The 26,455-nt window shown below is 39.3% G+C and overlaps 1 protein-coding gene across 2 annotated transcripts; it reads right to left on the minus strand.

Annotated features, from left to right (window-relative positions):
* Positions 1-1,632: 1,632 nt before the first annotated feature.
* On the minus strand, positions 1,633-25,661 carry LOC121453394 (serum response factor-binding protein 1-like). 2 transcript variants are annotated; one of them, XM_041660136.1, is made up of 8 exons: positions 25,581-25,661; positions 17,786-17,874; positions 16,888-16,960; positions 8,833-8,904; positions 4,962-5,043; positions 3,599-4,322; positions 2,457-2,494; positions 1,633-1,922 (listed from the first exon to the last, which is right to left on the minus strand). In XM_041660136.1, the coding sequence occupies exons 1-8, from the start codon at positions 25,644-25,646 to the stop codon at positions 1,738-1,740; spliced, it is 1,329 nt and encodes a 442-aa protein (XP_041516070.1). In that variant the 5' UTR covers positions 25,647-25,661; the 3' UTR covers positions 1,633-1,737. The 2 variants fall into 2 exon arrangements, with proteins under 2 accessions (XP_041516070.1, XP_041516071.1); XM_041660137.1 differs by lacking the exons at positions 17,786-17,874; positions 25,581-25,661 and adding an exon at positions 17,096-17,171.
* Between the last annotated feature and the right edge of the window lie 794 nt (positions 25,662-26,455).

A 26,455-nucleotide genomic window follows, 5' to 3' on the forward strand; every position in this document is an offset into this window, starting at 1 on the left:
GCATCTCCAGACATTAGGGCAAAGTCACCAGACACTGAGCAGCCCTACCCTACACTAGCAGCTGTTCCACCTGGAGTCACTGCTGCAAAGCAGGAGCAAGCCAGGTGCTAAGAGAGTCCACCGCCACTGGAAAGCCTCCATGGCACAGCTGCAGCAGGAACTGAGATTGCTGGCTTCCAACTCTTCAGCAGGAACTGAGATTGCTGGCTTCCAACTCTTCGGTGGGCATCTGACTCCCAGCTGGAGTTAATATTCTCAGGCAGACTTGCAAAGCTTTTAAGAGCACTCCCAACTTTAGTTTGGGTTTTCCTTACACTTTGTGTATGTGTGCGCATGTGTGCATACGTGCATGGAATGATGCACAGATTGAAGAAAAAAACCTCACATCTATACCACAATCTGAATTCCATTGTTCTAGCTACTGACATTCCTAAGTTCGTAAAACATAACCTGGACTTGGTAGCTCATGCTTGCGGGCTGAGTGGAAGGCCTAACCTTCTTCTAAGAGCACTAAACTTTTTTTTTTTTTTTTTTGGTTTTTCGAGACAGGGTTTCTCTGTAGCTTTGGTGCCGGTCCCGGAACTAGCTCTTGTAGACCAGGCTGGCCTCGAACTCACAGAGATCCGCCTGCCTCTTCCTCCTGAGTGCTGGGATTAAAGGCGTGCGCCACCACCGCCCGGCTAAGAGCACTAAATTTGCAGGCAACATGGAATTCAGTCAGCATCCCTTAACTAACCAATGATCTTTCATATCTTATTCACCAGTAAAATAAAGACCTTTCAAAAAATTTTTTGCCCCCAGTTACCCATAAAGTAGGTGGCTCTTTAGGGGTCCCATCTCCTCTACTAAGAACTTGTACTTAGGTTAACCCTTGAGGCCTCTTCTACAAACATTTCAATGCAAGGTATGGTGGAACATACCTGCTTCCCAGCACTGGGAAAGTAAAAAACTAGGCTAACCTGAGCCACACAGCAAGCTCCTCAGTGATAACACATGAAGAAGACCTAGTATGTCTAAGGTCCTAGTTCAATTCCCAGTACTGTGCCCTCAAAACTAATATATAGCTAGAATAACTAGACACCATGTTCTTCTTTCCTGTATCACGAACATTTCTTATCCAGTACTTGCTCTACTGTTAACATATACAAGGTGGACAGAAGAAATTAGGATTTCTAGATATACGTTCTTCTTCATTAAGTGGAGATACTTATTGCAGGGGTATAAAGAACTCAGTTTTTGATTACTATACACAAGCAAGCTGCTTAAATACTACATTTTTATCATATCTTAACATTTTTATGATATCACTGTGTGTGAGTGTATTCACAAGCATGTGCCACACTGTATACATGCAGAGAACAACTTTTGCGAGTTGGCTCTGTCCTTACACTATGAGAACTTCAGGGGTCATGAGCTTTGCAGGAGTGAACCACCTCATCAGCCCCGTTTTGCCTTATTTTTTAAGACAATAGGTAAAGTTTAACTAGTGAAATATATTTCATAATCATGGATGATAAGACCTAAAATTTTGTAACTTCTAAATTATATAAGAAATAATTTGGGGCAAACACTCTTATAAATCAAATTTAGAGATCTGTAAAAGATTATATAAACACTCCCCAAACTCACACATAAAAGGAAAGACAAGCAATATATTTTTTAACTTTCAAAAGGACTTATTTAAATAGGCTAGTTAAAAATAAAAACAAAAATTTTGGCAGAAAAGGCATCAATCAATCAATCATCAAATGTGATTTTTTTCCCCTGAAACACGGCAATTCTGGACTGCTGCTCTTTCCGTCTCCTGCTCGCTTCCCAAGAAGGGTGCAGAGGAGCCTGCACCTGCTGCCTCACACGCTCAAACCCTCTGCGTGCACTCTTTGCAAACTCATTCTTGACTGGAAGTTCATCTTCTGGAAAATCTGGGAAGAAAAAAAAAATTGCAACTAAATATACCTGAAAAGGACAGACTTCATCTCTTCACACCAATTACTAAAGAAGAATTTCATTTTACTTAGACAAAATATCTCACAATTTAAAGCGGACACCCAGGCCGGACGATGGTGGTGCACACCTTTAATCCCAGCACTCGGGAGGCAGAGGCAGGCGGATCTCTGTGAGTTCGAGACCAGCCTGGTCTACAAAGCTAGTTCCAGGACAGGCTCCAAAGCCACAAAGAAACCCTGTCTCGAAAAACAAAAAAACAAAACAAAACAATAAAGCGGACACACAGCAGAAATCCTTACTTAGTGAGTCTATTCTTAGAGTAGCATCAAGAGAGCATGCAGTTTTGCTACAGCCAAAAGGAGCCAATACAAAATGATATTGCTAATGCTAAGACACCCCATCTCCACTTGTGTGGGTACACAATTCAGTAACTATTAGGAGACGACAACTTTCTTCCTTTCCCTGTGGCACAGTGCTGCTTATCGGCTTGAGCAGTCATGAATACACACCTGAAGCTTTACTCTTCGGGGCCTGTTCTCTGGGATCCCTAAAAAAAGAAAAGAAAACAAAAAACAAAAACAAAACACAACATTAGGAGCTAAAAGACAAAACAAATCCTCTGATGACAGAATGAATGATAAAATTCACCCTCAGCATTCACTTGCTCACTCCACCATCAGCCAATAAAATAAAATACCTACACACACACACACACACACACACACACACACACACCCTTTCCTTTACACCCACATAGGAACTTCTGTTCAATGGAAAACAATCCATTTCGTCTATCTTGCTCTTGAATACTGTCTATATAAAGAACTTCAAAAATTTTTTAAAGAGGAGAATGATTGATAATGAAAATTAGCATCTACATTTTTAGTGCAGAACCAAGAAAAATCTAGAAATCTTTTGGGCACAATTGAGTTAGATAGGTAAATATTTTATTTACTCTGAAAGCTTTAACATTGTTTGAAGTTCTTTTCTATGCTAGGTTTAGAAAAAGTATTTACATTGTATTATTTTATTAAAGAGTATCTCTGGTCAATAAATATACAGAAAAAGGGTCATTACTGATGATATCAGCTAGTCACAGCCTCTAGTTAAAAATTCGCCAGTGTTCTCTATCAGTGAAGAGTGATAAATGAAACTCTCTGGGGAACAGCTGTGAAAGTGGCTGTCAGCAGAGATGAAAGGCAATATCCCAATATAAATTGGGTGGAGGAAGGCAGTCGCATGTACTAAAACATGGGAAGGAGCCATGTTTGGAATGGCAGCAGCTTATCACACATTTATCAGAAAATTCTGTTTATCAAGACAGACATAAATATTTTTAAAGCTTTACATTAAAAAAAAATCCCAAATTTTGAAAGTCTGATACATAGAAAGAACAAAACCACAACTACGCAGGCATGTCTCTGGGATTGATGGACCCTTTCTCATGATGCTGGGCAGTGTACCACTGCTGTATGTGTATCGCTACATGCTCCCAATTATGACGACGAAGAAAGAGTACCAGCCCAAAACCCAGCAAGGCTAACACAAAGCAGCTTCATGAGGAGTTTTTCTCCCAGGCTATGAGGATACGCAGCCACTCCATATAGTAAACAAATGAATTACATCAGTTCAGAATAAAAAATGCCCTTACCTTCTGGAAATCTTAGGTCCAGATAAAGAGTGGAAAAACACGGATTCTAACTTCCGGGCTTCTGGGATCAGCTTATGTTTATCATTTCGTGTATCCCAATGGGTTTCAAGGGTATTAGCTTTGGGCGAGACCTTTGGGAGGGGTTTCTGTTCCTTAGCTGAGGACCGGACACTATTTTCCTTCTTTCGTGTCCGTCGGACTTTTCCAATGAAGAAGTCATCACCACTGTCACTGTCCTCGGACGCAGAGGACTGTTTGTAGAACCTTTCTTCAGTGCTGTCGTCGAAGTACTCCTTCTCACTCTCACTCACCTCTTCCTCGCTGCCACTATTCTCACCAAGGGTGCCTTCACTCTCCGTCTTTGTGGTTTTGGTTGAGGCTTGCCGTTTTGAGTCAGTGGATGACACCTTCTGGTGTGCAGAAGTAGCCACGGCATCCTTTCCCGAAGGCATCCCTGGAGAACATGGAGTGGTCACTGCTTTGGGTCCATGCTCTATCATGGCTGTTTTTTCTTTTGAATCACTTTCTGCTTTCTTTGTTACTGTTTTAGCTTCTTTTGCTTTTGCTCTCTGTTCCCTGCCAACAGTTCTCTCATGATGCTGTGACTCGCCTGCATCATCCTTTGAACACCGAGTGTCCTTACACTGGCTTTCTTCTGAAGTATTCTTTGATGACTGAGCTTCAGGAGCATTCTGCCTTGCATCTTTGAAGGCTTGCACAGCAGCTGTAAGAATATAGTACATGACTCTGTTTCAGCATTGGCACAAAGTGTCACTGTCCCCACACAGTACTGCTTTAGCTATGTGGAAATATTTGAGAACTGGAATCTACAGTATGTATAGAACAGGAGTTTGAGGTCACAAAGAAATCTTTTCATTACTTAAATACCAAATTCATAAAAGGAACACTAGAAAATATCCATCTTGAATTGAAAAATGAAAAAATTACTTTCTTCATGGCTTTGAATTATGAAGTAAAAATATCACTGAAAGCAATAAAATGACAACATTAATTTATGTTAATGCCACTGAATTAGTTTCAGGCCTAAAAATAAGTGGCATTTAATCTTTGACAAAGCACTTAATTTCATAAACATATTTTATAAAAGATGCATAAAAATTATGTGACATAATATGACTATCAATATTTAAAACTATTCAACATGCCTGTATATATATTTTCTATAATTTTTACATATAACACATATTAAAATTTGGGAAAATACAGATTTAATCTTTTTTATATCAAAATCTTTTATACTTATAGACGCATATCCATAGCTTTATACATTAAAGATATTTATCATCTATCCAAAGTCATATATCGAAATGCATTAGGTACACTATTATAATTTAACTCCTACCTTTTAGCACATCTACTTTTTTCTTTAGAAGAGGGTGAACTGCTAATCTGGCAATTGCTCTTTCAGTTGCAGTAGAATCTGGCTGAAAATTGAAAGCAATAAATATACAGCATCAAAATTAACCTGTCACTATTGGAAATGACTGAATTGATATCTATCAATCTTTGTATGTCTTAGGTCACAGACTTTGCAAATATTCTCTCTAGATAAGTTACCCATGGAATCTACTCTAAAGACAAAGATCACATTGATAAAAACATAACTCATCTTTAATAATTAAAATGTTACAATTTAAGTCTATAAAAACTAAAAACTGTGCCAGACATCATGGGTTCTGAAAAAAAAAATCATAGCTTTTACTTTCAAAGAGTTTAAATGTCTAAGAAAATGAAGTTAATAAGAAAAGATTCAATTACTGTATTAGTGCTAAGTCATGAGGACAATAAGTAAGTCTCACTTAATGGAACCTAGAATAATATGGTGTTCTCTCTTCCTGTTTTGAATGTCTTCTTTCTTTAATGTATGCCCAGAACACAACCTGGTACATTACTAACACTTCACAAATATTTGATTACTGGATAGGAACATAGAAGCATGTAGGATTTATTGTGTTCACAAATTAAGACATTCATGACACATGTCACTTTTTTACATGGCCACTGGGACCGACCTCATCCACATTCCTAGCTCTAGCTCCATCCCGGGATCGGGCTGATCTCCATTGGCATGATCTAAACAGAGATCTTTAAAGTTCCTCCTAAGGTCCTCCTACAATGCTTTCCATTTCCCGAATATATTTTCCCTTCTAGGTGCTCAGATAAAGATTCTGCCATCAGTTTTCCTTCCTTCATATAGCACAGGACACCTTAAAGTTTAATCTGGATTCCTAAGAAGGCAAAATTTAATATTTTAAGCATTTCTTTAATTTTATTCCCAAGAAAGCAAACTCAACATCTCAAACTTTTATTAAGACTTTTCTTTGACAATATTTATTTCAATTTTAGAATTCAAATATTAACAAAAGACTATAGGCCAAGGGCTTTTATTTTTTCTCAACAAAACAAACCAACAATCTTGACTTCAAGATCATTTAAAGCCGGGCGATGGTGGCGCACGCCTTTAATCCCAGCACTCGGGAGGCAGAGGCAGGCGGATCTCTGTGAGTTCAAGACCAGCCTGGTCTACAGAGCTAATTCCAGGACAGGCTCCAAAGTCACAGAGAAACCCTGTCTCGAAAAACCAAAAAAAAAAAAAAAAAGATCATTTAATTTAGCTATGTAGAAACAAACTGGATCTCAAATTCAGGTTTGTGTATTTGGTCTAATATGCCCCATAAGTTTCCTCTAATTCACAAATCATTAGTGACAACTACAAATTGTTTAAAGTCCACTAAAGTCTTCTTAGAAAAAAAAAAGGAATAAAAACATTAGTGAAAAAAGCCAAACCCAACCTAAAGGCTTGCAAGTAGTAGTGGGCACAGGCCCATTTCTCGGCTGCTCTGCCGTCTGCACTTGCATGTGTGCAGTGCAGAAACTAAGGGGCAAGGAACCCTGAAGACCCACCCTCCTTGCTCGAGTCCCTCTATCCATTTACAGACTAACTGTTGTGATTCTAGTTTAAAAGGCTAAAACTTCTCCACAAATGATTAATCCAAATCACAAGGTGATAAAATTCATCCGAGAGGCAATGCCACAGGGACACATAAAAGGAGCAGACCCCGTGCAGTAATTCAGGGCTGCATGAAGCCTTCACAGGGTTAGGCTGGATGAAGGAAACCACAGCTTTTCCTTATTTAAAACTGACACAATGTTTGCCATGGAAAATTCTCAGGAAACTGTGGTTTTTCACACACCTCCAGTTTCTTTCATTTCAAATAAATTAAACAAAAAAGTGGAAAACACCCTCATCTTTTAATGGAAAAATTTTATTTTGGCAATTGGGTATTTATTATCAACACAAAGGCATTTGTTATTCAATTTTGAAAAGAATTCTTCAAATATCCTCTGGATGAAAACAAGTGTCTAAGAGAGAAAGTTCACTTATGCGCTGCACTAATTTCGGAAAGGTCACCTAAATAAGCTGGAAGAGTATGAATATTAATGCTTGTAATAATAAACTGGGACTAAGTTCCACTCCACTTTATCTAAAGAAATAAATCAACAAGTTATATTGTCAATGCACAGCTCTCACCGTAGAGAGTGTAAGAGGCAGTTTACTCTGGAGCCATGGCCCAAGTACACAGACTTAGGGAACCCCAGCATGAAAGCAGTTCCATGCCATTCTATAGTTTCAAAGAACAAAGACATTCGTGAATCAGGGTGCGTAAAAACACACTGGGGCACATCAAAAAGGCAGTCACAGTTAGGAGCTGTTTTAGGGGGTTAAGGACCCTTTGAGAAGCAAGGCCTACTGACTGGCACCACTAGTGAGCCTGGATGTACAATGCTGCCTGTATCCATATTGTTTGTTTCTGGACCCATCAAAATGTAACCATGCCTCACAGGAAGCCACTGTCATGGATGGAGAAACCTTAGCTACCATGCCTTCTACATCATGATGGACAGATGTAATGTTAGAGTTATCCTTTCAGACATAGAAGTGCTACTGAGGCACTGACTGTGAGACCCTGGCTAACAGACTGCTCTCTGACAGATGCTGTACCAGACAAATACCTATCAAAGGAGGTGTTAGAGACCAGATATCCAGCTCCTCACACCTACCCTGACTCTGGGAAACACTTGAGCACCTGGCTCTCAGATGCCAATCACTCTCATCCTCAGAAAGTGTAAGAGACTCCTACTCCTGACCTCAAGGGCTCTCAATTCTTCTAAGAGACCCTGCAAGTTGTCCTCTCTGATGCTAGGTTCTGCATTCTCCCCGGAGACTCCATCACGCTGTTGCTGTGCATCTGCCTATCTATGCTACTGATACTCTAGTAATAAACTCTATACCTCCAACAATCCATCTCAGTGAACAATAGCTCCTTAATTTTTTGAGCCAAAATATATTCTGTTTCTGTAGTACTTTATAGAGATGAGAAAAGAAATGGATACATTCCAAACACAGAATGTTTTTATGTCTTTGTTAAACATACAATATAGCATATGAAAAACAATGATAAAAAATGGAGGGACTGGAGAGATGGCTCAGCAGTTAAGAGCACTGGCTATGCTTGCAGAGGATCCCAGTTCAATTCCTAGAACCCACATGGCAACTCACAACTGTCTGTGGTTCCAATTCCAGGGACATGCAGGCAGAAACAACAATGCACATAAAATAAGAGTAAGTACAATAAGTCTCTTAAAAATACATAAATGAGCTGGGTGTTGGTGGTGCATGCCTTTAATCCCAGTACTTGGGAAGCAGAGGCAGGTGAATCTCTGTGAGTTCAAGGCTAGCCTGGTCTATAAGAGCTAGTTCCAGGACAGGCTCCAAGGCTACAGAGAAACCATGTCTCAAAAACCAAAAATAAACAAAAACAAAATAAAACAATAAAAATAAATGGAAAAATAAGTAGAAATTGATGTTTAACATCGCATAGTTGACATATAGTTTAAGTAGGCAGAGGGCAAGATGAATCTTTCAACAAAACAACAACACACTCCTTTAACACTGCCAAGCCACTGGACATTAATGACAGGAAAAGATGAATTCTGGGGGAAAGACCTGAGTATCAAGAACTAGAAGAAAAGATACTTTAACTTTTGGTAGTGGTTTAAGTTAGTTTCTTATAATACTTTCCACTACTTCATTTAGCTATGAAAATTTGGTAATGGAGATGAGAAAGAGGCGAATCCGGAAGACAATGAGAGAACACTAAGCAGCAGATGAGGCGCTCCACACAGGTACTGTGTCTCTACCACACACATACCTTTTTGCAAGTTTTTTCAAAGTTGATATCATCACCAAGAGCAGATTTAGTTATGACATCAGGTTTTAATTCCTGTGAAAGAAACCAATTTTAGAAAATCTATGATCATTGTGATTAAAATTCCTTTTGTATCTTGATTTAAGAAACCTGGTATTTAAAATGTTAACTTCTAGAAAAGGAGTATAATATCTATCACAGTTAAGAAATTACCACACACTAGAAAAGCTATGACAAATGCCTTTAAGTGTTGTGTCGATTCTGATCTGATCACATCAAGACACAAGTTCAGTACATTTTCAAGGACTATAGGTAACCCAAAGATTCATATGCAGTCAGAAAGTCTTTAAATGTCAAGCCTACAAAAACAAATACAATAAATAAACAGTTTTGAACTTGTAGAAACGCAAGGAATACTATATACATAATCCTCTGTAGAAGGGTACTCTAAAAGATGAACATCAGCCTGGGAGAAGTAACTTTATTAGCAATACTTGTAGTGAGTATGGATTTGCAGGTTAGGAGTAACTGTACTGATACAGAAGAAAAGCACAACAGATGAACCCATTACTTTGACTACAAAGAAAAATTGCAACTGGAAAAACAGCAGAGGAACAGAAGGAGGTTGTAGAGGTCATTACTTTATACATATGGAAAAGTGGCAGGAGCCAAAGGAGGCCATTAAAATGGACAGACTATAAAGAGAGATTACCCAGAGTACCTGGGTTCAAGTCCCAGCATCCGCATTGCCTCCCACAACTGTTCCAGCAATATAGTACCCTCTTCCATCCTCTACGGGTACCAGGACAGAATGTATCCATAACACTCATACTCATCAGAGAACGCTTAGAGGTTAAGAGCACATTCTCCTCTCCCTGAAGAGCAGAATTTGATTCTTAACAACCCATAACACGGCTCACAACTGTCTGTACCTCCAGCTGCAGGGGATCTGACTGATACTTCTGGCCAGTTCAGGAAACTACACTCACATGCACATGCCACCATGATTAGAACTAATAAACCATGAAGCAGGGCCAGAGTTCCCGAAAAGAGACCAGGAGAGGCTACTGGTCAAAGTGCAGCCCACTTGCAGCAGAAGAAAGACCCCAGCAGTTTAGAGACGCCAGTACCATGGGGTAACAGCCATACAGCAGCAGTAGCTGTGGAGTGGAGCCTGTCTGAGCCTAGGAGACAAGTTGTGTGTGCGGCAGAGAAAGGAGCTGGGGAAGTAACCCAAGACCTTTGAAGTAGTCAAAACGATCCCAGACATTAGACTGCAGGTTATTTTCACTGTTGGGAGTTTGATTTTGCTTTGTTAAGAGAAAAATGTGTACCCTAGCTTCCTCCCTCTTGAAATAAGAAAGCATTTTTGATTTTACAGAAGCCCAGAGACTGAAATTTTAAAGAAACTTGGGTGTTTTAAAGAGACTTTTGAAGGCTACGGAGCTTTTAAAGTTATTTGAGTTGCCTATTAATTTGACATTTTAGAGATAAATGAAAAAGAAAGGTTTCTATTTAAATAGTGATGTATTTGCATGTGAAACTGGCAAGGCTAGTTTCACATCAAGTCGACACAAGCTAGCACTATTTTGAAGGAAATCTCAATAGAGAAAATGCTCCCACTAGATTGGTCTGTGGGCAGTACCATACTTGGGCTGATAGTCCTAGGTGCTATAAGAAGGTGGGCTGAGCAATCCATAGGGACCATGCCAGTAAGCAATGGCCCTCTATGCCCTTTTCATTAGCTCCTGTCTCCAGGTTCCTGCCCTGACTTCCTTTGATGACAGACTGGGATGTGGAAGAGGAAGTGAAATAAACCTTTCTTCCAAAGTTGTTTTTGGTCATGGTGTTTTTATCACAGCAACAGAAACCGTAACTAAGTTAGTAGATAACTGAAGCGGTCATGAAACATACGTGCAAAAACAAAGGCTTAAAAGATATCGGTTTTACATAGGTACGATAATCTATAAACCACTGTCTCTTATACACAATTATTAATCCAACTTACTCTCTTTTAGCCAGTTACTCCTCTATTCTCCTTTCAGTTTCATCATTTGAGAAAACACAATTGCTCAAAAAACTTTCAAAAGTCTTTGAAATGGAATGATTCCTGCAATTTAAGCACCTGCTAGACCTTTACATCTCCACTCATTCCGTAACCAGTAATGCTGGCTACTTTACTAGAGACATACACTAACCATCTGTGTGATGCTGCAGCCAGGGAACTGAGATGGAAACTAAACAATGAGACATAATAACATCCATTCTGAAAAAACCAAGTTAAGTAAAAAAATAAAAATGATGCTCAAACAGTGCAAGCACAGTTCAGTGTACCAGAGCTAGAGAGAGCTGAGAAGACTGATCTGCGTGCTGTCTGCAGTACATTCTCCTTACCAGAGTACCGAGTTCTAGGTACCTCATATTTATGCTTTTAGTTCTAAGTGTCTCTAGTGTCTTCACTCTGTGGCATCTCCCTAAAATCATGTTAGACACTAAACTAATCAATCATTCCCCTAGATGTGAACACCTTTTAACTTATGTCTGTTCCCAACAGAACAGCACACCTGCAGAGACATCAGAAATCTACAGCACACACAGTTTCAAACTAAGATGTATAAAACCTGCACATACAACATGGAATTCTAACAACTTTTTTAGAAACATCCTTTACATTTTAAAGTTTCTTTAAAGTTTATGACAATTTTATGACTAATCAGACATACGATCCTTAAAAACTAAGATGCTTTCTTAGACCATGATGAATAGAAGAACCAATGTTCCCCAAACCTGCAACTTCTATTATAATGTACTTCAACAATTATGAGGGTTTAAAAAAGCAAATTTCACTCCCTAATTCCCCCCACATAAAAATGATAGATTAAAGGCGTGGCTGCTCTAGAGAGGAAAGGGGAGCAGGTAAAGGGGAGGTCTACGACTTTACTAGAAATCGCCAGAATTAAAAATTGGAGCAATTTTCCTTGCTTGAAATAATTTTTATTTTATTCTTAAAGATTAATTTATTTTATATATGTATGAGTGTTTTGGCTGGATGCAAAATTTTTACATTAACAATTGACGTGCTTTGGATGCTTTCATGGTTATTAGGATACAGGGAAAAGTTCAGATTTCCAGAATTACAAAACTTGAAATCATGTGCATGCAGTGCCCACTGAGACCAGTAGAGGGTGCTGGAGCCCCTAGAACTGGAGTTAGATTCAAAGCTGCCACATTGGTGCTGGGATCTGAACCAATGTCTTGTGAAGAGAGGCCAGTGTTCTTAAATGTGAAGCCATCTCCCCAAACTCTATAAATTTTTATATTCAAGAAAAACACACATTAATGAGCTTCTCTTGCTATCACAACATATTAACTTCATGTGCATAGTACTGGTGTGCTATAACATACAGAAAAACCCGAAGTACATGATTTTCATCATAAAAATTATTGTTATATGTTCAAGTTGATATGTATAAATATTTGAAACTAATCTGTCTCAGTGTTGCATGCTTTTTCTTACTTGTGAATCCTAAAATTTATAGATACATAAAATCACATATGTACTGATGTGGGATTTCCTTCTGTATGCTGTGATTACCGTTAATGAATATAGAAACTACTTTGGACCTAGGGCAGAACTTAGCTAGGCGGGGAAAACTAAACTGGATCCTGGGAGAAAGAAGGGCGGAGCAAGGAGAAGCCATGTAGTCCTGCCAGAGATAGACACAGGAACTTTACTGGGTAAGCCACTGCCACGTGGTTTTATACAGACTAATGGAGATGGGTTAAATTTATATGTAAGAGTTAGCCAAAAAGAAGTTAGAGCTAATGGGCAAGCAGTGTTTTATATAATATAGTCTCTATGTGGTTATTTTATATAATATAGTCTCTATGTGGTTATTTTATATAATATAGTCTCTATGTGATTATTTTGGGGCTGAGCAGCTGGGAACCAACAAGCAGCCTCCACCACCAATGTACTGATGACTTTAGGGCAGAAGCAGAATTAATTGTCCTGGAACCATGGGGAAAGCTGACAAGAGGGATTTTAAGCGACTCACAGGGAATAATACGCACTAAGTACATTGTGTACTTGCATGAAAAAAGTCTTATGTTACAATATATAATTTTAAAAGATCAATTTAGGGGAATGGAGAGAGGGTTCAGTGGTCAGCAACAGTTATTGCTCTTGAGGAGGACACGAGGTTGGTTCCCACCACACATCTGATGGCTCACAACTCAGCTTCTGGGCTCTGCTGCCATCTCCTAGCGTTGAGTACCAGGCACACAGACATGCAGGTGAAATACCCACAGACAGGAAAAACATGAGTAAACAAATCTTTAAAAAAACAAAACAAAAAACCCTAAGCTTAAAGTGTTAAACCTTAAGCAGAAACAATTAAAAATCTGTTTCCAATTCACCCCCAAACTGAGTTCATACCCATTTATAGGTATGAACTTTTTTTTTATTGCTATTTCCTACAAAATATGCTGGTAATAGTTTCTTCTTTTCGAGTACCCATTATATCCTACTGGAGTTACAATAGCATTGCTTGTTCAAATTTTTTTACATTAATGGTGGAAAGTGCTTTGGATACTTTCATGGTTATTAGGAAACATCCTGACAAGGTGAAAAGTTCATGTTTCCAGAATTACAAAACTTGAAAAATCAAAATCAAATAAAAACAAAACCCTTCCCCCCATTCCGCACAGAGCACTTTCTACTTCTAAATCTTTTATACCTACTCAGATGAGAAGGTTTATTTGGATGTATCAATTCCAGAATCAGTTCTTTACTCAAAATCTTGGTGTGTACTGTAACCTCATCTGAGCATTTCATGTTTACTAACTCATCCTGCAGCCTGGCCTGCTTCCCCCAGGGACAGGAAGTTTCAGAGGACGGACACCACTTACATTTGAAACATCTGCTTGTATTTAGAAGAGTAAGGTGAGGCCACCATATGCTTGACATAATGTCCTCATTACAGGACCTACAATGAAACAATATTAAGGGGTCAGGAATATGGCCTATTCAAAGCTCAGACTTCTAGTTGAAGAAACTGCATTCCGGGAAGCAAAGTGGGATTTCCATTTAAAAACTACTTTTTAAATGGTGTTTCCGGAGTATGAGTGGGGCAGTATATATTAATCTCTGTAACACCGCCAACATTTCCTGTTGATCATTTCAAAAGTCACAAGACTTTAGGGTCTTGTCCACTTTAAGAAGAAAAGTTCTATGTTTTAACAAATGAAATAGGGGATGGTGAGATGAGTCAGTGGGTAAAGACACCAAGTGCAGAGACTAGTTTGATCCCCTTGACCTACATCACAGAGAAACATGAGATCCAACAACTTTAAGTTGTCTCTGACCTCTATGCATCTGCCGCGTACTCACACATGCAAAAACAAACAAATAACACTGCAAAAACACAAAGTTATATGGCCTTAGGACACTGACTAAGGTGACTTTTATATAATGAAAAACTAGCTTTTTTTAATCTTTATATTTCTGACACTTAACTTTATTACTTACTAATAAGTAATAAAAACCCTCAATTTCATATCCTTTTAGTAATAATAGTTTAGCATCAAAAAATGCTGTATCAAAAGCCACTTAACCATCCATATGCCAAGCACATCACTACCTGTTAGGAGAATTAACTGAGGAAGCCGACTCACTAGTTTAAGACACCTTCCCTGAGTAGGAATGCTGTGAAAACAGACCACAGCAGAAATGTAATAAGCTATACTTAAGGGGGTCAATAGTTCTGGAATCAACGGTAGTGCTGGGAAAGGTTTCTTAGGACTGGTAACATGAAGAGTAAGGTGTTAGGGACCAGGGAGGTGGTTTAGTAGACAATGTTGCTGCCATGTAAGTAGGAAGATTTGAGTTAACCCCCAGCATTCACACAAAAAGCCAACTAAGTTTGTTGTACTACCTTGCTTCAGTTTCACCTTTGTGGTCTCCAGAGTAGTAACATGGGGATCTTTAAGTTGATAAGCTGCCTCTCAATGAGAAAAAACTTGTTTTAGAAGCCAGTGTGTACATTAACATCTTAAGAGTATGAATACTATCAGAAACAACATCAGAGAAGCATCCTTAACACTATATAAAATTAGAACCTATCATTTTACAGAATCATAAAGATCTGGTCCCTGTATCCTACACTGTGGCCAAAAAGAAACTACTCCCACTTCTAAAAATATATGGGGTTTTCTCCATGAGGATGACATCTTGCACCAAAATACCCTATTATCATACCAAGCAAGTATAGAACTATGTCGTGAGCACAACTATTAAAGTCTAGTGGTATGTGCGCTAAAGAAACAACTCCTCCAGAAAAATAGTAAGTAGAGGTTCTCCTCCAAATTTAATTGTGTGACCATGAATCTATTGTTTTGTGGTTATTTCTCTGATACTCCCATATGTATGAAAAACACTTCCTTACAAAATTATGAAAGACCTTTCAACTGAAAAAAAATGATAAGTATATTTACCCCTTTCAGAAAAGATATGTTCTGTAAAAGTACCACAAATCAGAAATGAAATTAAACACTTTAGCTAAGTAAACAAATAGTTGATCTAGTATTCCTAGTCTGGATTTTTATATTTAATTCAATTACTGCCATATTTAAATCAATATAAAAAGAGATTAAAAACAAAAGAAACAAGATAAAAGTCAGACTGGCCAACCCAGAATAGCCTAATCCCCACCAGGAATTCAAATACGTATACTTATTATAAAGTATATGAATTCAATACACAGCCAGTAAACTGTGGCTCTATGTGGTAACGGCAAGTGTTCTCACATAGCGGGAAAGACATATGTAGTAACGTTGCAAACATCTCTAGGGTCTGACTTCCCTGTTGATGAAACTAAAGAACAGAAAACAAGCTTCATATACAGATCAGATACGACAACTCGCTAACTAACAAAAGCATATTATTGAGAGTTACAAAATGCAGGTGTTCTAAAGATTCTAAAGACCTAAAGGAGTCACTTGTCACCAAACTCCTTACAGACTGCAAGTCTGTTATGTGTACTGAATTCTTCTTTCAGAGAAATCAGCAATTATCTAGTGGTTCAAAATCTGTGAACAACTAAAATTACAAAGACTAATACTTAGAAGAAATCACAGGAAAGGATCTACCAAAAGGATTTTATATCTGACAATCCTATAGGAGTGACAACTACTAATAAATATGGGGCTCTTTATCCCCAAGAGTCACTGCCCACCCCCGTAGTAACAGGGATAACTGCATCCTACTCAACACTTTCACATTCCTTAAAAAGGGCAGTGAATAGCACTGATAATTCAACTCAATTAAAATATTGTTAAAGAATTCTTTTGTTCTTTTATCTAAACCAAACTTGAAAGTTACACTAAATTATAAAAGTCAAAACTTACACAGAAAATTACCCTGCAATTAAGATAATTGCTGGTACCAAATGTTGTTTTTAAGTTCAGCAATAAAAAAAAGTCTTCCAGACATTTAATGGTATGTCATTTTGTAAATGAAAGTTTCCACAAAAAAAGGGCAGCAAGAAGACCTAAAAATTATGCTAGTGAAGAGTCTTACTGAAAAGACGACAATATGAACCATGTTGGTTCAACACTACATTTATTTTAAGTTCTACAGAACCTCATAAAACGCTGACACCACTACACAGAAATTTATTGAGTTGGCAACAGGAGAAGCATGATGTCAGCAACCAGCATCACTATCCCTGTTTCCAAATAGCACAAACCCTTTAACTACTGACCTTAGTTTAGAATACACGCCTCAGTAACAGTAAAAATAAAAGCCTTAGACATGAGGCATCATAAAACACAAATGAGTTTAGTTTGGCAGTTTCAACTCAAGTTAGTCTAGTACTTAAAAAACAGGGAACGATGCAAGCTTCCACATATCACAGTTTTGCAAATGTGCCACTCGTCACCAAGTTCAGCCACACAAATAAGCCTTGAGCAACCCAGGAGTCCTTAAAGAGGCACCATGCACACAAGACACGGGCTGCCAGGAGAAACAGCACACAACACCCACTCGCATGCCCTTACCTTCATGGCGTGAATTTCTTCAAGCAACCTTTGGGCTCGTCTCTGATTTTTCAACAGTGCATCTTCAGTGCCCCTGCAAAGAGACAATTATTACCAAGGAAAACATGAGCTTTAGAGACATGTCATAAACAGTGTTTTAAGTTTTTGAGAAAGCTATGTGACAAGCATGCACCCGGTACTGCTGTTTTCAACCCCCTGCCACACACACCTGCTGTCACTGTGTTGGAAATGGGAGGAGACACACGCTATACTGGAATCATTTCACTGGCTGGTCGATTTCTCTAGTCTTTTAATGACAATGTCAGTTACAGAAACTCTGTTTAAAGTAACAAAAGCCGCCTAAGACACAACTAAAGGCAGGAGAAACAGAAAACCACAAACCACACGTTTAATGGCTATCTAAATTCTTGTGCTTAAATCCTAAGAACTGCAAACAGCTTCTCATTGACACTACTGATGCTGGAAATAAAAAATATTCTTTTATTCAAAAACATCACAGCATATAATAAACTGATAAATATTTCCACAAGATACCAAAAAATTTCAAAATACTATGACAAAGAAAGGTGAATGAAATAAAGTCATAACTGATACATAACTGATACATCTTAGACTTACTAACACTCAGAAATAACTTCTAGTTACATAAAGCACATAAGGAACCCTGCAAGCAATTTCAATTTGGAAGGAGGAAAGGGAGAACTTTCTTAAAAATGGAAGATATCATTCTGTATCTTAAGCAAGAAAGGTTCAATACATACATACAAGGGCACGCTGAACAGCTCACTCCACCCTAGATCATATCATAGAAAACTTCAGAGCTGAGTGTATACTCATTTTCCTCTAAAATACTTTTGATATTTTATTAGTTACAGGATTATTACTTCACACAACTAACTTTTTGGACTTCAGTCTGCCAACACTCCTGACAAGTTTTCGGATAACCAAAACTCGAACTCGCTTCACTTCCTTTCTCAGCTTCACAACCTTAGAGGAAAAAAAGACAAAATTAATGGGAAAAAAGACATTTTGAATATTATTACACAGAATTCTACAAGCTCTGCTTGACATTCTCAGACTGATGCAAACTTCTTCCATAAACAGTCTAGGACACAAAGGTAAAAAACTGTACATGCCAGGGATCGAAGGAGAACCACTAGGATTCTATTTTTAAAGACACATTTCCAGCAAATTAGCATTTTACTGTTATACTCAGTTAGGATTGGAACATACTAAATTACGATTTTTCTATGAGAAATACCTTTCACCTCTGAGATCAAAGACTCATCTTTATCACCTTTCTTCAACAGTTTCATGGAAGTATTTGGATGTTCAGGGCTGTCTCTTAGTCTCTGGCCTCAGTGTGCTCGTACCGACCATCACAGCTGTTACCCCAGTCTTCTTGAGATAGGAAAGTCTTCCCATGAGCCTGTTACCATCTATTCTTCCTGACTGGCTCAACATCATTTATGAAGGTCACAAATTTCCTCTTATTGCAATTAAGGGCACCTCTACAACTTACTACAAGAACATTAATGTCTTACTTTTAATCTAATTATGTTTAATGTGTCTCCCCCCAGATACTTCCATGAAAGTTAAAAATCTTATTTTACTCAACATTATTTCTAAACATTTAAAATAGTACACGGCATATAGACCATGTTCAACAAAACTTGCTGAAAACCAGAATAGAGCACACCTTTTGTTCATTTTCTGCTTCAGATGTCTGCTATATTAAAAGAACATAATCACAATCTTTCCCACTAGAATACAGCAACATCTTTGAAATTTTCTTTTTGATTTTACTATAAATTTTCTTCAAGGAATTAAAGAACCCCACAAAAACCACTAACCATGAACGCCAAGTCTTTTACTGCCCTTTCTCACAAGCAGAAGATAGGCATTGGGGCTACATCTGCAATCCCATTGCTTGGGATGAAGTGAATGAAAATACCACAAACCTGAGGACAGCCTGTACTGCATGCCTGGTCTGAAATAAGCCAGGACTACAGAATGAGATTATTTCAAAAAAAAAAAAACAACAACCTAAAAATTGAGAAACAGAATCATAATAGGTTATGATACATTGCAAAATTAAGTCATTTATGAAAAAAAAGTACTATCACATGTCAATTTAAAACATTAAAACATATTCTTCAGTGCTTAACCTTGCAGGTTTATGAAATGATAATATAACACTTACTATTAATAGCAAACTTAACTAATATATCTCAGCAGAGCTGGTCCCTGGTTACATTCCAATCACAGGAAAGCTAGTCTCCAACTTCAAAACTCTGATTTCAAAAAGGGTATGCTCGATATTACTTGGTAAGAAATTCTGGAACAAAGAGAATGCTTTTTTCCATAGTCACATTTCACACCAAACCAAACATGTTTTTCTTGTTTAACTTTCTCAGTATCCATGTACAAGCAACAGACAAATTTAAGTATAGCACATAATAAGGATTCACTATATATAAAAAAAGAAATTTTTGATTTTCTCCCTACTTATTACTCTAAAAACTTAGCTTTACTTTTGTAAAACATTACCAGTGCCATTTTTGTGAGGCCATTAAAGGCTATCAATTCATTTGTCATCCAGGAATTATAGGGCAGAAGGCCTGTGTGTGGCAGAAGGCCGTCACAGTTCAGCAAATTCTCTAACCAAAAGCAAGCAGAACTAGCTGGTATCTATAGTGGGACATACCTATGACTCTGGCACTCAGAGGCCAGGGCTGCAGAGTTTGGACTTTGAGGGCTAGACCGGACTACCTAGCAAGGTCTTTCTGAAAAACTAAAGAATGAACACGTATGTGCACACACACGCACACACACGGAAGGAGGGAGGGAGAGAGGGAGAGGGAGAGAGAGAGGGGGAGAGAGAGAGAGAGAGAATGAATATGCTCTGCTCCTCCCAGTTCCAGAGACAGTCACATCTGATGCAGTGTGTGAGACTTGAGTCACAAGGGTGAAGGTTTGAGTGAACAGATTTGGCCCTACTGGGGGCTTCCTTCTTGTTTAGCAAAGTGGATACTGTTGCCATAAATGTACTAACTCTTCACTGAACTCAACTACATGGTCTGCATGTTCCAGCATAACTCTAGCCATAGCAAGCTCAACGGCAAAGTCAAGGCTGAGAACAGGAAGCTTGTCATCAACAGAATGGCCATGGCCATCATCTTTCAGGAGCGAGATTCCACCCACACATCAAATGGGATGATGCTGGTACTGAGTATGTTGTGAAGTCTATTGGTTTCTTCACCACCATGTAGATGGCCAGGGCCCACTTGAGGGGGGGCCCAGAGGGTCATAATCTCTGCCCCTTCTACTAACACTCCCACGGTTGTCATGCGTGTGAACCATGAGAAGTATGACAGTTCACTTAAGATTGCCAGCAATGCTTCTTGCACCACCAACAGCTTAACCCCCTTGGCCAAGGTTATTCATAACAAGCTTAGCATTGTGGAAGAAATCATGACCACAGTCCATGCCATCACTGCGACCCAGAAGTTGTGGATGGTCCCTCTGGGAAGCTATGGCATGATGGCTATGGGCTGCCCAGAACATCATCCCTGTATCCAATGTACCAAGATTGTAGGGAAAGTCATCCTACAGCTGAATGGGAAGCTCATTGGTATGGCCTTCTGTGTTCCTACCCACAACGTGTCCGCCTTGGATCTGACATACCACTTGGAGAAAGCTACTAAGTATGATGACATGGAGAAGGCAGGCATACTAGGGCCCACTAAAGGGCATCCTGGGCGACAGTGAGGACCAGGTTGTCTCCTGTGACCTCAATAGTGACGCCCACTCTTCCATCTTTGATGCTGGGGCTGGCATTTTTCTCAATGACAGCTTTGCAAAGCTCATTTCCTGGAATGATAATAAGTACATATAGCAAAAGACCTCATGGCCTCCAAGGAGTAAGGAACATTAGCCCACCCACCCCAGCAAGAACATAAGAGCAACATAGTTGCTGCAAAGTCCCTGTCCCAACTCAGGCCCTGCAGCATCTTCCTCACAGTTTCCATCTCAGAGCCCCAGAAGAAGGGGAGAAGCTTAGAGAGCCTCACTTTCTTGAATACCATCAATAAAGTTTACTGCACCCACAAGAGAGAGACAGAAAGACAAAGAGAGTAAGAATGAACAAACTACTCCAACCAACCCCCAACTGAGATAGTTAGACTATAATGCTGTTTAGGTGTGAGAAAGAAGAAATTAGGTAAAATAGGTAAGGAGATAATAGTGGAAACAAGATGAATAACAAGTATGAAGAGTTCGAAGAGAGAAACTGAAGTAAAACTCTATTAACTCATCTTTACTCCGGCTGATGTTCCAAGCAGCCAAAGAAAGCATTTAAAATAACCCATTAAAAGATTGAAAATTCACAGTGAGAGTGTTTCTGTGCTGGCAGTGAGATATGACTAGAACTGAAGTAATCTACATCACTTCTTGGATAAATAACAAAATAATACAATAAAGTCAAAACCTAGCATTCTTATTAAAAAAGGAACAAATGGGACTGGAGAGATGACTCAGAGGTTAAGAGCATTGCCTGCTCTTCCAAAGATCCTGAGTTCAATTCCCAGCAACCACATGGTGGCTCACAACCATCTGTAATGGGGTCTGGTGCCCTCTTCTGGCCTGCAGGCATACACACAGACAGAATATTGTATACATAATAAATAAATAAATATTAAAAAAAAGAGGAACAAATGGAAAGACAACTCAAAGAAGAGAAGGAACCACAAACAAGCAAAAGCTATCATGAAAGGAAGGACGTTCTGTCCAAAGAGTTCTCTAGCTATGCACTAAATTCTTTCTGCAGTCCAACATTCCACTGCTGGTAATGATCACAGACAAGGAGCAGTGTTTTGCAATGTGAACATCCTCTCTACATTCCAAACATTCCTTAATGAACCATTTACCCATGTTTACTTATATAAGCTATGCATCTCTTATAAGCTAATGATTAGTGATAATCCACTTGTGAGAAAAAGAGTTATATTCCAGGATTCATGGTGACAAATTTTTAATACTACAGACCATAGACAAAATTCAGCAGTTTGAACTGACTCTTGCTGACTATCTGCTATCTAGTGAATTAGCTAATTCCCAAGTAATGCATTACTTTGTCATGTTCTTGGATTCGAGCAATCTTTAACAAAACTGATAGTTATTAGGAAAAGCTGAGCACATCTGTGGTACTTTAGAATACATTGTAACGTCTGCTTATTCACTCTTGGATATACAGAAATCATAAACCTTAGACCACAGGGCTAGGGGAAAACAGGCATGCTCAGAAACTGCTGGTAGAAAAGGCAACTTCTATAGTCTTTATGGAGGAAATTTTTGCCATCTTTAATAAAAATTCTACATCTGAGAGTCTATTAGAAGCCATGTTTCAACAGTAAAGAATCACACAATGTTTTCCATGCTCCACTTATTAGAAAATGTTTCTGAGGATACAATATATATAAAGAGTACACAAAAAGGACATACATATTTCTACAGTATAGTATCACAAATGCAAAGTTTAAAAATATTTATCAATACTATACACTAGCTATAGAAATAGTACAAAAGAATGAGACATATAGGTGAGAAACTACACCAGAAGAGTAATAATTACCTCCAACGTAGAAAAGAGAAGCTGGTGTTTTAAGTACGAGGCAGAAAAATCTGAGAAATCTTAAATAAAAGTAGGTTACAAAAACATATGTTCAATCACTTTCACAGTTATGAACCTTATTATGCCTTTATAAGGAAACTTTAAGTTAGTCATCTAGATTATAACTTACTGTTGAATTATTTTTTGATCAACAAGAATTAAAAAAAAATCTAAAATGATGCATGATTGCCTATAATTTAGCCACTACTGAGCTTATGCTGCCATCTAGCAAAACTCATGGGAACAGTTAACAAGCAAATAAGATGGTGTGTTTTTAAGATGAGCATGTTTACCACTTTAATAATTTTCAAATACTAAGCACCTATGATATAAATATTTTGTAATGTCATATATACATGCAAAGGATAAAAGCTAGCAACAGGTTTCCTGAGAAAGTTGTGGGTGGGACTGGTGAGAGGAAATTCTAGATCCTGGAGTACCATGTGTCAAGGACCTAGAGCAGGGCTAGAAGGAGCCAATGCAGCTGAGAACATGGGTTAACAGGGACAGGAGAAAACAAGGCGGACAGGTGTCCTTATGTTGTTTAATTTTATCCATAAGCAAGCCAGTGGGTTTAAAACACAGAAATGACCTCTTAAATCCGAGCTGAAGAAAAAACTGAGCAGCAGGTAAGACGATCAACAGCGCCAACCCCAGTAGCTAGGAGGAGAGCAGAACAGCTCTGTCGGGGAATATTCTGGATGGCCAGAGCAGCAGAGTGTGACACACTGAGTCTCAACTTTTCACATCTGCTTCCTTTTGAGAGTAAGCCCTTGCCAAATTTCTATGACAAAAATGTCAGGCCTGACAAGCGTTTTCTAGGCAGTCACGTCAGGCCTGACAAGCGTTTTCTAGGCAGTCACGTCAGGCCTGACAAGCGTTTTCTAGGCAGTCACGTCAGGCCTGACAAGCGTTTTCTAGGCAGTCACGTCAGGCCTGACAAGCTTTTTCTAGGCAGTCATCTTTGCTCTTGCTTTCGTCATGTTTCTCAGCCTTTAGGTAGGTCAAGCGATAGTCATGCGCACAAAAATTCTGAAGCTGTGACATACACAGGACAGGGGTCCCATAATAATTTATCACCAAGTGATAGTGATGTCACAATCATTAAGGGTTTTGTGGCTCAACGACATAATTACCCAGTGCCATGTATTTTCGAACCTGTTTCCACTAAGTGACTCACGACTCCATTTGTATTCTTATTTTGATCTGAATGATGACATCAACATTTCCACTATTTTCTGTCATTCTTTATTCGGTATCTGTGAGGACATATTTAATTTAAATTTGGGATATGTATGATTTCTCATTTGGTAACTTCATCCAATCACCCAGGAAACATTTTTAGAGCATGTATGTGTCAGGGGAACATCCTTACATGCACACATGACAGAAACAGGTGGTCACATCACTGAAAGCAATCTAGTTAAAATCAATTAGTGAATTCTTTCTAATGATCTTACTTAGTTATTCTGAAAAAGCCTACAAGTTGTAGAAGTGGAAAGGAACCTTGCTGGACTGATTACCTGACATTGTGACCCTTGAAATCAAAACCCGACCTAAATGTTACTATCCCTTTCCCTGAACTTCCAAGGACAATTAAGATCTTTCACAGTTCATACATAACTTAATGAGAAACACCCACCAACAATTTTCTTGCACAAAATACAAGTTTAAATGGGTGAAAAACATCAGGAAATTCTAAACACCTTGTTTCTCCTTCTTTGATACCTTGTAACCCATTACCTACTGAAATGAAGACTCAATATGACCGGGAGGTGCATGCCTTTAATTTCAGCACTCGGGAGGCAGAGACAGACGGATCTCTGTGAGTTCGAGGCCAGCCTGGTCTAAAGAGCTAGTTCCAGGACAGGCTCCAAAAAGCTACAGAGAAACCCTGTCTCTAAAAACAAAAAACAATAACCAAAAAAAAAAAAAACAAAAAACTCAATCGGGCATAAGACTGACATATTTGTTAATTCTCACCAGTGAATGCTTTCTAGCTGTTTATTATTCAGAGTTTCCTACCACCAACCTTTTTCTGGTTACAAGAGTCCCCGTGCCTGCAATGTCTTCCAATACATCACTCAATTATTGTCTGCAATTCCTGTAGAGGGCTCCCCTAGAAGATTAAGGACTCTATCACACACCTGACTTTGCTTCTGCAAAAACTTCCGCACAATTATTTGGGGGGGGGGGTGTAGAATCCTCCTTTATTCTCTATCACAGGTTACTGGAAAACGAAAAACAACAACAAAGAAATCCTACACAGCTCTGTAATTGGGACAGTGACCCGCATAGAAACGACAAGCAGGGTAAGGCACTCTTTCACGATACGCAGCTGTGAGGTGTCTGTTCGATTCTCGTTCCTCCAAGCTTACGGTGTTTGGGATGCCATGTGAACGTTGGTAAAAGCATGTACTGAAAACTCTTGGTGGGCCTGTAAAGACTAGCACTCCAGTGGAGGTGGGTGTGAGACGAGAGAGAATTAAGCACGAAACCAGGAAGAGATATACAGGGGGATAAGCGAGTGCAAATGGCTCTTAAGAGTTCAGCTGGAAAGGAAACATCAATGGGACCGACACTATCAGGAAAAAAAAAAAAGAGGTGTCCGGAGTGCGTACAGGGTCATTCAAGATCTGTAACTTGTAACACAAACCGTGCTGCAGTTTGAATTCTCTTCCCTTCAATTCTGACAATCAAGAAAACGCAGGTTTACTAAGAGCTTACTCAGGGCCAGGCACTGAGCTCAGCAAATTTAAACCTTACCCGCTTGTGAGGAAGGGGCAATCGTGGAGCTACATTCTACAGAGAACAATTAAAAGTGACCGTACACCGAGTGACCTCCCCTTCGTCGCAGGGACGGAAGTGTGCGGAGCCTGAGACCAGGGAGGGGACCAGCGGCGCGTGGCTGCCGTCTCCCGACCCGACGGGTCCTCGGAGGCCGCGCTCCCCACCCACGCGGCGGGACTCCGGAGGCAGAGAGGGGGCCCTACACCCCACAGTCCCGGCCCGCGACGCTCACCTCGTTATTCAGGTTCAGAGTTCCCGGCTGAGGCTTTGCAGCCGGAGGAAGAGGATCGGCCGCCATCTCCGCACGTGAACGCCGGAGGTTACACCGCGGCTGCGCAGGCACGCCCACCGATGGCGGCCTCTTCCGCCCAAAACTCACAGTCCTGCGCGCAAACGCCTAAAAAAAAAAGAGTCGGGACTTTCCGGCGGTACCGGAAATGGGAAGGGCCGGAATGGAGCGTTTCCGTGGAAACCAGGCAAGCGAGCGCTCCAGTGGGCGTGGTATTAGCTGATGTTTGCAGAGAAGGGAAATTTTCCCGGGGATTGTTCCACTGTGTTCCCTTATAGCTGGAGGGTACTGAGGAGGAGCGGAGAACGTTTTCCTGAACAGATCAAGTTGCTTGAGTTACAGATTTTGCTCAGTTCTAAAATCTAGCGCTTGTGAAGATTTTTGCTCTATCAAGGACATCTTTTTAAGAGCCTTCCTCTGTGTCTTTTGCTTCTTACCGGCCGAAGCGCGAATATGTGGAAAGGCTGAGTTTTGCTAAAACGGATATCTGAAATAGAAGAGGAACATTTGTTACTCTCTGTGAGAACTGTGTTTGAAGAGCTGGATCTGTGGGCATAAGAAATATAAAACGAGACTCTGAACTAGATCAACTACTAGTTAGTTACACATTCTAGTAGTGACCATTATAAAGGAGGATGTCCTGGGTCAAACTCTTTACACGAATTAACTCCAGAATCTTATCTTCATAAAAACAAAAAAACAAAACCTGACATCGAAATTAATTGCCTTGTTCAAAGTTGCTAGCTGGGGCTGACCACACACACGACTTCAGGTACCACTGCATAGAATATGGGGTCCACTGCAAAACGGAAATGCAA

This window comes from Microtus oregoni, unplaced genomic scaffold (assembly GCF_018167655.1).
Source record: "Microtus oregoni isolate MIOR12 unplaced genomic scaffold, Mior012 000011F_ref0000422, whole genome shotgun sequence".
Classification (NCBI taxonomy): domain Eukaryota; kingdom Metazoa; phylum Chordata; class Mammalia; order Rodentia; family Cricetidae; genus Microtus; species Microtus oregoni.

Excerpts from the sequence above, each read along its gene's own strand:
- LOC121453394 (XM_041660136.1), bottom strand. The coding sequence starts at position 25,646 with ATGGCGGCCGATCCTCTTCCTCCGGCTGCAAAGCCTCAGCCGGGAACT. Across the intron at positions 17,875-25,580 it reads CTCTGAACCTGAATAACGAG|GTTGTGAAGCTGAGAAAGGA; the intron begins GTGAGCGTCGCG and ends TTTTCCTCTAAG. Across the intron at positions 2,495-3,598 it reads GGACCTAAGATTTCCAGAAG|GGATCCCAGAGAACAGGCCC; the intron begins GTAAGGGCATTT and ends TTCTTTTTTTAG.